The sequence below is a fragment of the Meleagris gallopavo genome, chromosome 2 (assembly GCF_000146605.3).
Source record: "Meleagris gallopavo isolate NT-WF06-2002-E0010 breed Aviagen turkey brand Nicholas breeding stock chromosome 2, Turkey_5.1, whole genome shotgun sequence".
Lineage (NCBI taxonomy): Eukaryota > Metazoa > Chordata > Aves > Galliformes > Phasianidae > Meleagris > Meleagris gallopavo.
The window spans coordinates 87,290,210-87,305,821 of record NC_015012.2 but is presented as its reverse complement, the minus strand read 5'-3'; the positions used below and the strand labels follow the sequence as shown (position 1 = coordinate 87,305,821).

The following is a 15,612-nucleotide window of genomic DNA, read 5'->3' as shown; positions in this document are numbered from 1 at the left end:
GAAATTACTTGTTTGTGTCCAGGACAAGCTGATCAGACTGTTCCTTGTCTAACGGGGAGTGCTTTTACCTGTGCTGAGTGAACTATTTTTGGCTATGTAGCTATTCAGCATGTTTCATTACTTGATGCTTATGAATTCAATTTTTGAGAGGAAAGTAACGATACCAAGAACTAAATTTTTGTGAAGTATGCTCTTTAGTATGTTAGTTGATGTAGCCTGAATGTTGAATATATGGTTAGCTGTGAATCGTGTCCCTCCCACTGAGATTGGTGTGCACTATTATAAGAAATACGTAGACCTCTTGTAAATGGAGATTTCACTGCCTTTCTTTGCCTTGCATCTAGGAAATAGCATTATTTTGATTTTTTTCAGTTGGCTCGGTGAGAATGTTTCCTACCTTCTATTTCTGCCAAACACACAAGTCTGTTTCCGTGCTTAGGTTACTGTCAAAGAAGATGAGAAAAGTGAATTGGCCTTGGTTATCAAATGTTTTGGGTGTTCCCTTCCTCCCAAGCCATTTATGACATTTTCAGTGGGATGTTGCCTTTCTTTTTTTGTTCTGAATTCAGCAGAATACTCAGATTTCAACCAGTTTAATGAAAAATGTGAGATTTCCAGAGTGGAAATGCAGGCACTTGGTTTGAGGGCTGCTTTGCAGGAGCCATCTTATCTGCTCTTCTGGTAGATGTTGGAGATGTGATGCATTTTATCAGTAAAGCCAACAGAATGGCCAGCCTTGGAATCTGGAACAGCGGGATGCATAGGGGTCTTTGACTGAAATATCTGGGTTATGAGCTGAAGGCATGGTAACCATAATCAAAACAAACACTCTCTAGATAAGTAAGTTTGTAGAATCTTTGAGTCATTGGAGTTGGAAGAGACTTTTAAAGGATGTCTAGTCCAACTCCTCTGCAGTGAACGTGAACAAGTACTGACTGTAGTAACTTTACTTAAAATCCATGGATGCACACACAGCTTGTGAATACCACCAAATCATCAGTAACTTGAATTTCTGTTTGTGAGCATCCCCAGAATAGCGCCGAGATAGGACTTAATACTTAAAAGTTAATCTGATATCAGACTAAAACTACCTCCTTTTGCTCCTTGAGCAAATTACGGGACTGTGCTACTGATGCAAATAGTTTGATTCTCTCTGGTCTCTCCCAGTAACTTTCCAGCTTTACCCAAACTCAGAATAAATGGCCTGCATTAAATCATTCTGAAATTGCTTATAGGAGGTACGATTATCCTAGATTTCTGGAATATTAAGCAAAGCACTACAAGGTTATAAACATGAGTGAATTTCTCTGCACGTATAGTTCATTGATGGCATTATGTACTTCACCAAGCAACATAAAATCAAAACTGAATCTGAATCAACAGAAAGTGATTATTTGGATGATCTGTTGCTATTCAAAAGGGAGAAATCTGTGAGTCTGAAGGGAATTTGCATAGTGGATGCTTTCAGCATAACCTACAACTTTTTTTTTAAGAGTGTCTTTAGGAAATTGAGAGATTGAGGCTTATTAATACTTGAACATCTAAGTTTAAAGTTAAGTCATGTATTTACTGCTAGCAAAGTTTGCCTGTTGAAGGCTTGCTTCAGTAACCTGTTCAGGCAGCATATCCAAGTATGCCTTTGTTTCTACAGCATTTTGGTTAGCTTTCATTCGTCTTTCATATGAATCACACAAAGCTCTTTTAGCTCTTTGTAATTTGAAAAGGGAATGATTCTGAAATATTTTCCGATGAACAGAATACTGAATCTTATGTATAGATGTACTTAAAAGAAAAATGGTGTTTTCTGTTGTTGGAAATTCATTTTTAAAGACATTTTCTTTCCCATTTTTACTAATCACTTAAAGTGTTTCTGGACAAGGTTTATAGGGTTTTCAGTTGAAACCCCAGGTGTATTACTATGAAAATACTCTAGTTTACAGAAAGCTCCAGCAGTTTTACATTGGTTTCTACTTGCAGTTGGTTACTGGGTTATTGCTGTGAGCGTACTGTTTGTTTATCAGTGTAGGTATGCTACTTAAGACATGTGGGTGGTTTTCATTTCTTGTCTTTTAATATTAGGGTGTTTTAGATTCTTTTTCATTTGACAGAATGATTTAAGGTTATACACAGACTTTGCAAACCTTTGTTGCCTGAAGGAAATTCATTCTGTAGAGGATTTATTAGCAAGATCTTATCAGACTGGACACCTTGTACTTTATGAGAACAATTTGTCCTCTTAACCTCCAGGGGTATGATACAGAGGAATATTTATGTTCTGAAGAGACCGCCTTGGAAAACATGAAAAACAGGTGGGAAGGAGGCAAAAAAAGGAGCTCATCCGACTTGCTTTGTTGTTAAACAAATAATAATAGTTAATAATAATTAATAGTTGTTAAATATCATAGGGAAATGAGCTGTTTACCAGTAAGAAAGGGTCGTTACTGATGAAAAGACATTGAAAATATATTTCCATGTAATGTAACAAATGCTGAGGCATACTGTTATCCCCAAGCATTTCTTCTAGATTCGCAAAACCAGCATTGTCACACAACCCAAGTATCCAAGAAACTGAAAGAATTAAATTCCTCTTCCCTTTTGTTTTATTTTTAAAGAGAACGTAAGAGTAAACACTTCACTTTGTATTTGCTGCTCATGACTTAAGACACTGACTGTTTAAATTCTTTTGGTTCTCATCTTCCCCATTTATAAAACACAAGCAGAAACTTCCTGCTTTTACCTGGGTAGTGAGAAGACCAATGAACATCTCTAAGGTCTGTAAGGAGAACTGATTTTTCCTCTCTTCAGATATTTGACAGTATTTCTCAAAGCATTGTCCTAGACTATTCACTCGAATAAAGAATGAGCTAAGGAATTACTGCAGTATATATATATATATATGTATATATTTAAGATAATTGTATTTTTGGAGTGTGAAGCTACTATGTAGTAGCTGAACTGTTGCAATTTCTACTGCACATATACCTATATTTAAATCTAGAGTGAAATCACTTTATGCCTTTCTGATGAGCTTCAAAGCTGACAAGGACTTAGGCTGTTTATGGCAATATACTGTATGCTAGGAGGTGTCACAGTAGCTATCTTGAAATTAAACAAAGTGAAAGAACTTCTTCACAGTGAGGGTGACATAGCAGTAGAACAGGCTGCCCGGGGAGGTTGTGGAGTGTCATTCAATGGAGATATTCAAGACCTGCCTGGATGCCTCCCTGTGCAGCCTAGTCTAGGGAGTCTGCTTTGGCATTGGGTTGGACTCTATGACCTCTGGAGGTCCCTTCCAGCCCCTATGATTCTGTGATTCTGTGAAACAATAGCAAACAATTTTAGTTAGTATGCTGTTTCATAATCTGATTAGAATTTCTATGCTCCTAGTTAATATTCATGGGAAGCAAAGTTTCTGTTTAGTGGTATCCTGTGTTTACTTGCTCAAGGCAAATATAAAGAAATGCCATGAGATATCCTGCTCAGTGTTTGGCATTGTCAGGAATGGGAGTCATTAACATTTCATGATTGTTTGTGCTGCTCTTGCGTTCCGTTCTCTGATGAAATACGAGTTAACAGCAAATTTCTTACAGATGCTGATCACTGATTCAATGTAAATGCAAATAGTCCTTTGTCTGAGCTATGATCTTTTCAAAATTCACAGAAGAATCTGTAATTATTTCCAAAGAGACAGTGGGATATTGTGCTATTCCATTTCCTAGTTTTTTTAGCCATGCCAGACCCAGAAGTGAAAGAAGAGTCCTAAGGGGAACTCCTTTGGCAGCTGAAGATGGATCAGCATGTCCAGCACAGACAGCCTTGTCCTATCTCCTTTCTCAGCCTTAGAGATTGTAGAGGTGGTGACATCTTAGGTGCTGATAACAGCAAGAAATCTGTGTTTCTGTGAATATAACCATTTTGCATTTAAAAGGGGAAAAATTGAGGCTTAGAGAAGTGTTAGATCTAAATCAGTTACCTGTTCTAACAATTTGAAATCACTGTGTTCTGATTGCCCTACCATAAACTCATTGATAACTCTTTTAATTAGTTTGTTTTCTCCATCTCTTTGCCTGGGTGAAGCATGTGTGCTAATGGTGCTATTGATATGGTATCAGGATGCTTTCTGCTGTTGGATTTGTATCGCCTTGAGGAAATTTAAAGGCAAGTTTAATGCTTCAAAGAAAGGAAAGCATTATTGTGAAAAATGATTTCTGAAGTTCAGTGAAGTTAAGGTATATACAACTTGATGTGTGTAAACCCAGTATGAAGCAGAGAGGGTTTTCTGGATATAAATAAATAATTGATATTTGAGGAAAACTGGACTATAATTTGAAAATCAGCAAACTTTAATGCATTGATTTAGGGTTCTGCTTTTGATTGAGGCCGCTCAAGAAACGGCACACTTTATTTAATCAATAGTGTAAAAGGAGAGGAGTGACTTTGGTAGTTTGCTGTGGTTTTGTTTTTTATTTTTTTAAACTCCAGGGCATGAGATGAAAGTCACTAAATGTCTAAGTATTCTTGTTTGTTTTCTTCATAGTGCAGGGTGTAGCTTTATTGAAGACTGTTGTTCATTATGTAATTCTTTACGATGCTGAAGGTGAGCTTGGCTCCACACTCATTTGAGTCTCTGAAGGCTTCCTCTCATGTCAGCAGCCTTTGTTTTCTCCTTATATCACCGGTATTGATTTGTAACTGGCAAAGTGTCTCTAGGACTGAAGGTACATCCCAAGGTAAAAAGGGGAGACCCGGTATGAACACGATACTTAAATACCTTGCAGAACTTTCCAGACAATTTCTGCATGTATGTATTTCTGTGACTTTCTTAAAATCAGTACAATGTCTATTTTTTTTTCTGTCCTCTTCCTGTCAGGACTCTATTAAGTGGCTTCCCAAGTCTCCTAAGCTGTACAGTGGCCATAACTGGAGCTCCCAGGGCTCTCGCTGGACTTCATTAAAAGGAAAGGAAGGTTTTCATGGTGGTAACTTGTACAAACTCAGCTCTGCCAATGGGAAATGGAGGGAAGGAAGGATCAGCCCCGAGCAAGAAGCGGAAGAACTGGAGGATCCTGATGAAGACGTAGGTGGTTTCCTTTAACTTAGGAGAGAGAATGTTTTGTGTCCGCCAAGAAACTACAAACTGTTCGAGCTGGGTGGCTGAGTGTTTTGGGTTCGTGAGAGGCTGCATTTGCCACCTCCCTGAAGCTCTAATTTGTACCTTCATGTCTGTGCTTGTGTTTTGTAACAGATGGGGCAGAATTTTGTTCACTATTTTATTCCTTTCTTTGCAGTTAGATGGTCCTAACTTCTAAGAGTACAATGCAACTTGCACAGGAAGACTTGTATTTTGCTCATTGATGAGATGCATACTTTTTTTTTTTTTTAAGATATTTTTCCTACATGCATCTCTAGTTGTCAGCATCCCTCCATCTCTTTTGAGTGAGTGGGTTCATAGAATCATCATAGAATCACAGAATGGCCTGGGTTGAAAAGGAACTCAAAGATCATCTAGTTTCAACCCCCTGCCCTGGGCAGGGTTGCCAACCACTAGACCAGGCTGCCCAGAGCCAGGATTGCTCATGGCACTTACAGCTCAATGCCTCCCAAGTGGTGGATGTACATGTGCTTCTCCACTGCACGTGTATTTTTGTGCAGTGCTCTCCCAGGGTGCTGATGTTTTGAAAGATCTGGATGCTGCAATTCCTCTTGCCTGCACCCTACCACATTTCCATCGGGGAGTGGCAACTTGGCTGTCTTTCATTCATGCCTTGGAAGAAGAGGTTGCCCTCTCACAGCCTTGTAGGGTACTGCTCACTAGGCTTTCCCAGAGGTCTGTAGGGATTTAAGGGAGGAACTGATCCTCTTGCTCCTTTGACCCCATGCCAGGCAGGATCTTGCCTTCCTTCCAAGCCCCATCTGCTGACACTAAGTCCCTTCACCAACCCTGCTCCTAGTCCTTGTGTGCAGGGCATGGCCGCATGCAGGTAGATCATAGAATAGTTTGGGTTGGAAGGGACCTTTAAGATCATCTAGTTCCAACCCCTGTGCTTTAGGCAGTGACACCTCCCTCTAGACCACGTTGCTCATAGCCCCATCCAGCTGGCCTTGAATGCTTCCAAGTTGGGAACATTCACAACCTCACTGGGCAAGCTGTTCCAGAGTCTCACCACCCTCACAGTAAGGAATTTCTTCCTAATATCTAGTCTAAATCTAGGTCTCTTACATGTCCCTGGGCTGCCAGAAAGCAATCTCTCCCACTAGAGAAATAATGATATATATATTTTTAATGTAAATTAAAGCTAAACAAATTCTCTTTTAACTTTAAGTGGGAATAGGAAGCAGTCATGTCTTGCTTGCTCTCATGAGGGTCCATGATGCTTCTTTTCATCCCAACAAAATAGACATTGTGGGAATGCTCCAACATAGATTTAGAGATAAAGTGTCCAATGGGGTTTCTGTGCAGCTGCTCATGGTATTACCACTGCCTTTGTAATTCTGGCTTTAAAGGCATTTCTGCAGTTTATTTTCAAAGGCATTGCCATTTGTTTGCTACATTGTTTTACTGCCAGCAGAAGATATAAGGACAATGGTAATATGAAAATCTGATACAACACTTCCCATCAAATTTAAGAAGAAAAAAAATCAGTTAAATATAAATAAAGCAACCATAAAATGTAGATGGAGTTGAAGGATCATGGCTGGATCTCTTTTAGCCACCTTCCCAAGCAAAACTGATAACCGGAAAATTTTATTCTATTTTGCAGACAGTCTTGTTTGAAACTTAAATAATTGGGAGGATGTGTTTCAGAATCATAGAATCACCAAGGTTGAAAAAGACCTCTAAGGTCATCTAGTCCAACCATCCACCTATCACCAGTATTTCCCGCTAAACCATGTCCCTCAGTACAAATCTAAATGTTTCTTGTGTATTTCTCTCCTCAAACCTTCACGGTTTAGCAAAGCGTAGAGTGACATTGTCTGTTCAGTGTTCTGCATCTCAACATAGCTACATTCTACAACCAGGAGTCAAAGCTGCATTTGGAATGCCGCACTTACGAGGTTGCGCGTCCACCGGACCCTCTAGGATTGCTGCCAACTTTGCAGTCCCCCAACCACTGCCATTTGTAGCTCAATAAAGTCAATCCAATTACTTTTTTTTTTCACTAATGCAGTCGAACAAAGCTGGGATTCACCTTCCCTCCCACCATTGTGAGCTCAAATACAGAAGAACATTGCTGGATGGGGATGGGGAGGGGTGTGAGGTCTATGTGCCTGTGAACATCAGGGTAAAATGTTGTGTGAATCCTGGCCCTGTAACTTCCACCACCACACAGAGGGAAACCATGCCTACAGAAATAGTTGTACAAAAATATGTTTGTGTGCATTTGCTTTAAAATTAGAGGTTTGCTTCAGTGAAGCAAATGATAATATGATAGAAAGGAGGAAATCCCAATTTACATGTAGCACTTGGGTGCCACGTAGCTCTACTCTGTGCGGTTACTTTGCTTACCTGTTTGATCTTTAATCCCTAGGAACCTATTTCCAAGTTTTCTGGCAGCCTCTTTGATAACGATGTTCATTTAAGAGATAAAAGAAATTCCAGAGCAGCTCTTCAAGACAGGCACAAGTCAGCAGCGAAGGGGAAAACTGCTGCAGGGACTAACAGCAAGGCGCAGGCCCCTGTCTCAGCAGGCAGTTTGTCCGGAGAGAGCAGCAGATTTCTGGAGGATTCCAGAACTGCAGATGGGACACAGCCTCCGCTTAAGGTAACAAACTGCCCTCTGTAGCTGCCATTCAGTATTGTCTCATGTTGTACACCCAGCTTTGGTCCATTGTAAGTCAAGCCAAAGTTATGTGCAGGTGGACAGTCAGCTACACCTGTAAATGCATGATGTGGGAGCAGTGACATGACCCTCAAAGCATGACAAGCTTCCATCCCTTGTGAGTGGATAGCAGTATTCAGGAGGAGACTTAACAGTGGAAGCTGTGAGGTTTGGTCTGATATTTATGGAGAAAATTCTGAATTCAATGAGTGTATCACATCTCAGCATTCATTAGAGGACGTGAGAAGGAAACATGCCAGATGAGCTCTAGCAAGGGACAGTAGTGGAAATGCAAAGTTGTGCTACAGCCCAAGATGTTGGGGATACAGCAGCAGAAAAGACAGCCCACCTGTCCTGGTGGGACACCTATACTGATGTCCTGTCATCAAAGCATTGCTGACAGTTACTAGTGAGTTCTTTGTGTGCAGGTAAATCTGAGCTAAATTTGGCAGTGTTTTCTGTTTGACTGACAGGGTATTTTCATGCCTTTTTAAAATCAGGAATGTCAAATGACTATGTTATATATGCAAGAATAACTGCACATTTGTCAATTTTCAAAACACAGCTGTGTTGAAATATTCTTAACTATCAAACACGGAAATTATTCAAGCCTGAAATGTCTTAGAGAGATGAACCAAATCAGTGAAAGTAAAATCATTTTTCTTATGTGATGAGTTGAAATGTGATTTACGTTCAGAGTCAGCTACTCTGCAGCAAAGTATTCCTTGTCTTTAGCCTGATAGTGGTTTTAGCAATTTTCATGTTATTAAGTAACAAGAATTGTTATATATTAAAGAAAAATTGACAACTTATGGGAATAATTCTTGAATATAACCTGTCTTTAGGATGTGAAAGTAATTTACGTGGCCTTTGCTTTACATTATACAGATTCAAAAATTCATCTAAGTTACTGAGCAGCTTTACTGAATTTTTGCCAATACTGGCAGGATAAGAAGAGAGTAGCTAGATGGATTACAATGTATGCTGCTTTAAAAAATATTTAAATATTGATATTTTAAGTCAGTGGTTAATGTTGAGTCGTCTGACCGAGCAGCACATACATGGAAAGTCTGTTTGATGATGCTACAATAAGAGTGCTCAAATTCAATTACTTGCTCTCAAAAGAATGGAGTAAATAATTCAGACTGTAGATGAGGGGCGATTCAAAGAAAAGTTTTTTCATAAATGTAAACAAAAATATTTGCTTTTTGCTCCTAATATATGATAGTGTTGTTGCCATCATGAACGCTCAGTAAATTGGTGGGTTTTATGAGCTAAGTGGGTCGGTCTGCATTTCTCCAGAGGATGAAGAGTTTTCAGGCTGAAGACTCTGTGGATAAAACAAAACACATTCAGTAAACAGCCTTATAATGTTTTGGCATGTGAAAACCTGAATTTTAGAAATAATGCATTCTTGTAGTTATAGGAAAGTAAAGTCTAGCCTAGCGTGTGCTGGTATTGAAGAATAGCACAGGTTCTCTCTAGGCTAAGCTTTATATGGGGTAAAACTGTTGGTGTTGAGAATGGGAGCTACATTTTCATTGCTTGTGTAATTAATAGGCAATGTTTATATTAATCTGGCCACTTATCAACTATAATTCTTTTCCAGATAACCATTACTGTGTGCAGTCAAATGGGGAGTCTTGGTATTAGCATTGCTGGTGGAAAGGGCTCATCTCCATATAAAGACAATGATGAGGTGCATTTCATTACTCAACATTTATCTAGTACTTGTTAGAAAGAGACTGATAAGCAGTTTATTTTCATTTATTTATTTATTCAGATAATGTGTTTTGTTGTTTGCTTTCTGAGGTTGTCCTCTGAGGTTGTCATAATAATAAAATTGACAAGGGGAAACATGGGCAACTTATTTCTCAAAGCAACAGCTGACAGTTGATTTTGATGGGAAAGCTCCTGGAGGAGTGACTTTGGAAGAGAGAACCTGATTTTCGAAAAAATGATTTTCCAAAGACAACCACATGGCTGGAACACCGTTGGCTAATTCCCACTTTTTGCCTGTGTCACTCTGTTTGCAATCCGCTTGCCTCTGCCATTTTATTTGCGCGTTCCTAGGAGCTAACTTGATTTAAGAGAGATGTTTTTTGCATCTTCTCAATTATCATTTAAATAAATCCTTGTTTCCTAGTCTGTCCCCCATGGCATGGTATAAACAATTAATGACTTTTGTGCATTGTGGTGTGTATAGTCGATCATGAAAGCCTTTTTGCCTGCTAATATTCTTAAGACTCTAGTTTCTACTTTAATAGAGGCAGCAGAACAACACATGAAAATTAATTACTTTCCATTTGCTTTTTACAACTAAGAACAGTAGAAGAAACTGTGAGAGGTTTGAAATGTGTTCTTTTGTTACCAGGGAATTTTGATTACACGACTACCAAAAGATTGTCCAGCAGATGTGGCTGGGATACGAGCAGGAGAAAGAGCGGCAGAGGTAGTTGTTTTGTTTGTAAATGTAGAGTGTGTTCTTTTGTTGTAAGCTTTAATTCAAAGCAATCAGATATGGGGAGCTGGAGATCTAGATTTAGGCTTAGCTTTTCAGATACTTCCCAAATTATTATAAAGGCTACTCTGAAAGTAATGCCTCCTATTTTATTATGTTGGCCCACAAACATCAGAGGTGGATGTTGGTGGGGTGACTGTAAAGACTGAACCTTCCTGCCAAAATTCTGTACATTTTGTTGCCATGTGACAGATGGCAGCAGAGGAGCACTCTGACAAAAAGGCATCAGACATGGAAGTGAATATGAAGCAATAATGTGTCACTGAATTCCTCCACATGGGAACCTTTGCACTCATTGACATGCATCAACTCTTACTGAATGTTTATGGAGACACAATAGGGATGTGAGCACAGTGAGGTGATGGGTGGTGCATTTCAACAGTGACAGTAATGACGTGAAAGACAAGCCATGTTCTGGATGACCATGCAGAGCTGTCACGCCACAAAATGAAAATCCTTCATCAACTTATCTGGCAGATTTTGACTAGGGAACTGTATACAGAGCTGGATATTGACTTCAGTATGTTGAAAATTATGGTGGCAACACTGGAATATTGCAGAGTTTGCAACAAGTGGATCCCGTGAATGCTCACACAGGAATAGAAAGAACACTGTACACAAATTTGTCAGGAACTACTGAACCAATATGAGGCTGAAGAAGAGAGTTTCCTGTTAAAAAAAAAAGTGCAAGACGTAGCACTCGGCAGGGGAAGTGATGGATATCTGCTGTCTTTTGCAGTAGTAAAGGAGTGATCCTTCTGGATTTCCTGGAACTCAGACCATCAACTCTGACCACTACATTATGATGCTAACTAAGCTGAAGGATCAAGCTTTCAGAGTCAGGCGAGAGAAGACAACCTTTCTCTTGCAGCCTGATAACACCAGACCCCATACCAGTTTGAAGACTGGAGCACATTGCTAATCTTGGCTGGACTGTATTACGGTATAGTCCGGATTTGGCTTCCATCTGTCCAGGCCAATGAAAGATGAACTGTCTGGATGACATTTTCCTAGCAACCATCATAACAACTTTTATTATATTAATTATGCCATCATAACAACTGTGAAACTGTGGGTCACCTTCCCTTGTGCAGATTTTTATGAACGCAACATGAAGGCTCTTATTCATCACTGCAGAAATTGCATAGCTGATGTTGGTGACTATGTTGAAAAATAGTGTTTTGTAGCTGAGAATTTGCTCTATCAAATAGTGTTATTGTATTCTTTTGCATCTCTTGCAGTTTCTATGGAAACCAATAGGAGGCATTACTTTCAGAGTGACTTATGTCTGTTGTAAAGAAGCTAGAATGATATTTACTCTTGGTATTCCTTTTTATTACATTCTGGTTTTCTGATCTTTATGTTCAATGTGCTAAACAAAATATTATTCACTTTAATGGCTGATGTAAAGGAGAATAGTGGCCTTGGTAAGCACAAATGCAATTGTATTTAGAAACTTTCTTTTGACACTACATTAGTTATACTAGATGAGCTTATTGCAGGTCTTACAAATAAGTACAAACTACGTCTGCTTGCTTCTCCAAGGAAATTTTTGGTCAGGAGAGAACAGCTTAAAGTAACTCCACTGTTGGAGGAGGCTTACAGTGCCAAGTAATAAATGTGTGTCTCTGGCAGCTCCACTCCCCATCTTTTCTGATCACATTTTTTTCAGCACTCTGGCCTGCTCTTTGATTTTCACAGTAGATTTTGAGTTTGACCCTCACATCCTGACAAAATTCTGGATCATTTTACCTTTTCCTTTTTAGAAATGAATTATTCATATATTTTTTTTTATTTTAAATAAGATGAGAGAGAAATTAATTCATTATTCATTTAACATCAACAGATCATAAGGAAAAAGTCAAGATTTCTAGTTATTGTACCTTCAACTTCTGAGGAGTTTTTGATATCTTAAAAACCAACAGATTTGCTCATGTTCCTCTGTGAGGTTGTAATTCATAATTAGTTTTGGAGTTATTTGAAATATACTATATAATAATGTCTGTTAATGATGGAGGTTAAAAAAAAAAAAAGAGAAATACATTCTGTACTGTTCAGTCAGCTATCCTACAAATAGTTGTTTTCTCTGTCTCCCACAAGATGGCAGAATCATTCATCTATTTAAAGACCTGACTCGGTATATGTGGGAGACGAGAAGGAATTAATTAATTCAGGTGAACTGCAGGAGTCTGGTATTTTGATCATGATTTGTTGTGTTATACATTCTTATTCTGAACTGGCCATTTCAGCAGTTCAAATATACAGTGTGTTCAGCAGATAGGGAACAAGAATTGCAAATTTATTTGCTTTTGTTGTGCAGCCATATGTAACAAAAGGGTTAGGTGTTTGTACAGTCACCTGAGAGGGAGGGACTTGCTTTCCTTGAGCAGTGTTTGGAATAAACAATGCACTTCTGCTGTTTTGTTTTTAAAGGGATCCCTAATTTCAGAACCCAACACACATGATGCTGGTCCTACTGAAACTTCATCTAAAGGCAGCCCCTTCCAGCCATTAAACCATGTCATAACAGTAAGTACAATGACCACAGCAACTAACAAATCCTGCTAAATAACTGTGTTTTGTCTGTCATTAATTCTATCTAGTAAAGATAGTAAAGACTGGCACAAAACTTTTGACAGGCTGAGTCAAAGTAGAGCGCGTACCAGTGATCAGTGACCCTGCCATGTGTCCCTGGTGGTTGTCACTGCAGCCAGAATTCAACTTCTGGAAGTGCTCAGCTCCTGGTCAAGCACCAGCATAGCAGATCAGACCATACGAACCACTGTGGTTTGGAAGCTCTAATAATGATGTCTACTCCCTTCACCTTAATTTGTTGCCAGGATTCTAGCTGATGGGAAGAGCATCATACCCAGGACTCCTCTTTTAGGAAGGAGAGGTTCAGCTGCTACCTACAGGTGCTCATTTTTTATGCTTTTGCTTTAAGGGGAGCTTACATTGCAGGCTAAGACTGCCCGTATTTTAGCTGGTGTCAGACAAAATTACCCCTACCTTAAACATCGCTAAAGGAAATGGCTGAGCCTCCAACGTGTTTTTTAGAATTCTGATCCATTTTTATGTGATTTGGTAAAAAGTTAAGCTATCTAAAGACCTACCACACTCAGTCATCTGCCTGCACATCTGAAATTCAAGCTTTACTAGGAAGATACAATAGGATGAAAATATTTGAATTATAAGGTCAAAAAGCATCCCACTTGTACTGAGACTGAAGTCTCAGGCAGCAGCAACTGTGTCTCTTGCAGCAAATGCCAGAGGAATGCTTTGCTTGATTCCTCTTCTCCCAGCCTTTTTTGTCCTTTTGTAGCAATACCACTCACAACTCAGCTAATGGTGAGAAACGAAAGTTCACATTATATAAAAGACTCCAATCAAAGATCTGTTTTCCTCTATGTTTTTGTGTTTTGTCTTTAAGATGCTCTAATAAAGGTTGCTTCTTTACTTAGTTGCTTAAAGAAATTTTCTATTTGCAGCTTCTGGTTAAATGTCATCTTGTGAAACATTCAGACCAGTTTCATTTTCCAATTGAGAATGCTTCCATCATTTTTCTTTTTTTTTCTTTTTTTTTTGATCCAGCTGTACTTGATAGCTGTTTCTGTATGGTCTTAACCCACATGGCAGGAAACGAGGCTTCCAGTTAGAGCAATTGATGTTGGTAGGGCTGATTCGTACAGTGCTAGTGGGCTGAACCTTTTGTAGCAGTTGTCTGGCTTTTTAGTGTATTTAGTCAAAGAAAGGAAATGATCATTTCTTGTGTTCCTCTTGGTAAAACAATGCAGCAAGTTTTCCTGCCTCTCCCCAGAGGCCTTCAGCTGCAGAGGGAGGAGCAGACAGACAAGACTATGTAGTATCTCAGAGCAAAGCGCCCAGAGGCAGCCAACTGGCTGAAGATGTTTCAGCTGTCAAAATGAGCGAGTGTGCAAATTCTTCTCTGGAGAAAAGTTGGTGTTTCTGTTTTTTATCAACATCTTTGTGCTGTAGCAAAACTGTGTATATTACTGCCTTTTAGCCTAGAGCAGGACATGTCAGTCTTATGGATTATGGGCTTTTCAGGAGCATCCTGCTGACTCAGGGAACTGGTCAATGTCTCATCTCCCTCTGGCTTTACTCTGGTGAAATTCATCTTCGTCCTAAGTAACTGTTATCTGAAAGGTGTTTACAGTGCTTGCTGCTTATGGAAAATACACTTTGCACCTTCAGATAAACAAATGGCAGTTGATCATTGAAACATGACAGAATCTTCTCCTCCTCTAGGAATCAAGGAAAGTTTGTTTCTTTTGTATTTCTGTGTTTCAAGAGAAACTGAGTGCACCTACTCTGAGGAAAGATAGGAGAAAATCACAGCGTCAAAGAAGTCAAGGGCTTCTGTTATTTTTTCCTGCAACAGCTGAACTGTGTGCTGGATGAGCTGTTTCTGTGCCTCTCTTCTTTCTCCCACTCTTTCACATCATCGCTGCTTCCAGCCCTCTAGCAGGGAATCTGTCTTCATCTATTTATTTTTACTGGATGTTAATAAACATCCCAAACATCCTTTTCACATATGTTATCTGTGGTAATATTGCTGTCTCTCATTTGCCAGCCATGGCCCTCTAGCCATTTGCTGCCATTTTCCATTCTATATCCAAGCCTTCCACTCTGACATTACAAAAGATGATGCCTCTGCTGCATTAAGGTTTATTCTCTGTTCTTCATGGGTTTAGTTGCTTAAAGGTCTTTTGAAAGGCTCATTGTACTTGTTAACTAGTCCAGCCAAACCCAAGTTCAAATCTACAAGCCTGCCAGGTTTAAGAATTTTGTGACTATATGAATGAGCAGTAACTCATTGGACAGGTAATGAGAACTTCTTTCAATCAGAGCCATTGTTTTGCAAAGGGAAAAACAGAATTGCCTTTGTTTTAACTTACAATTATTTTATAGAAGTGTAGAGCCCTAGAACTTTAATTACAGTTAGGCATTTTTGGACATTCTGTGCTTTAAGATTTGATTCAGTTACATTAATCACACCTCAAAAATGTGGAATCTGTTTATTTTACTTTTTTTAGTATGTGAATATGAAAATAAAAATATTATAACCGAGCTTAAACTAAGACTTTGGATTTTAAAACAGTAATCTTAAAATACAAATGTACATCAAAATATAGCAGATTAGAACCACAACTATCCACATGCAGCCTGTGTGTATAATACTGTGTGCCTACCACAGAATCACAGAATGGCCAGGGTTGGAAGGGACCTCAAGGATCACGAATCTCCAAC

At 39.1% G+C, this 15,612-nt stretch overlaps 1 protein-coding gene across 4 annotated transcripts; it reads left to right on the top strand.

Moving 5' to 3' along the window:
- Nucleotides 1-6: 6 nt before the first annotated feature.
- Nucleotides 7-15,585, top strand: LOC104909944 (protein scribble homolog). Of its 4 annotated transcripts, none has more exons than XM_031552592.1 (6): nt 7-5,077; nt 7,530-7,763; nt 9,430-9,519; nt 10,195-10,272; nt 12,775-12,870; nt 13,182-15,583. In XM_031552592.1, exons 1-6 carry the CDS (start codon nt 4,589-4,591, stop codon nt 13,191-13,193), a joined length of 999 nt encoding a protein of 332 aa, XP_031408452.1. In that variant the 5' UTR covers nt 7-4,588; the 3' UTR covers nt 13,194-15,583. The 4 variants fall into 4 exon arrangements, with proteins under 4 accessions (XP_031408452.1, XP_031408453.1, XP_031408454.1 ...); XM_031552595.1 differs by lacking the exon at nt 7-5,077 and adding an exon at nt 5,114-7,283 and having other exon boundaries at nt 13,182-15,585; XM_031552593.1 differs by lacking the exon at nt 9,430-9,519 and having other exon boundaries at nt 13,182-15,584.
- Nucleotides 15,586-15,612: the final 27 nt, after the last annotated feature.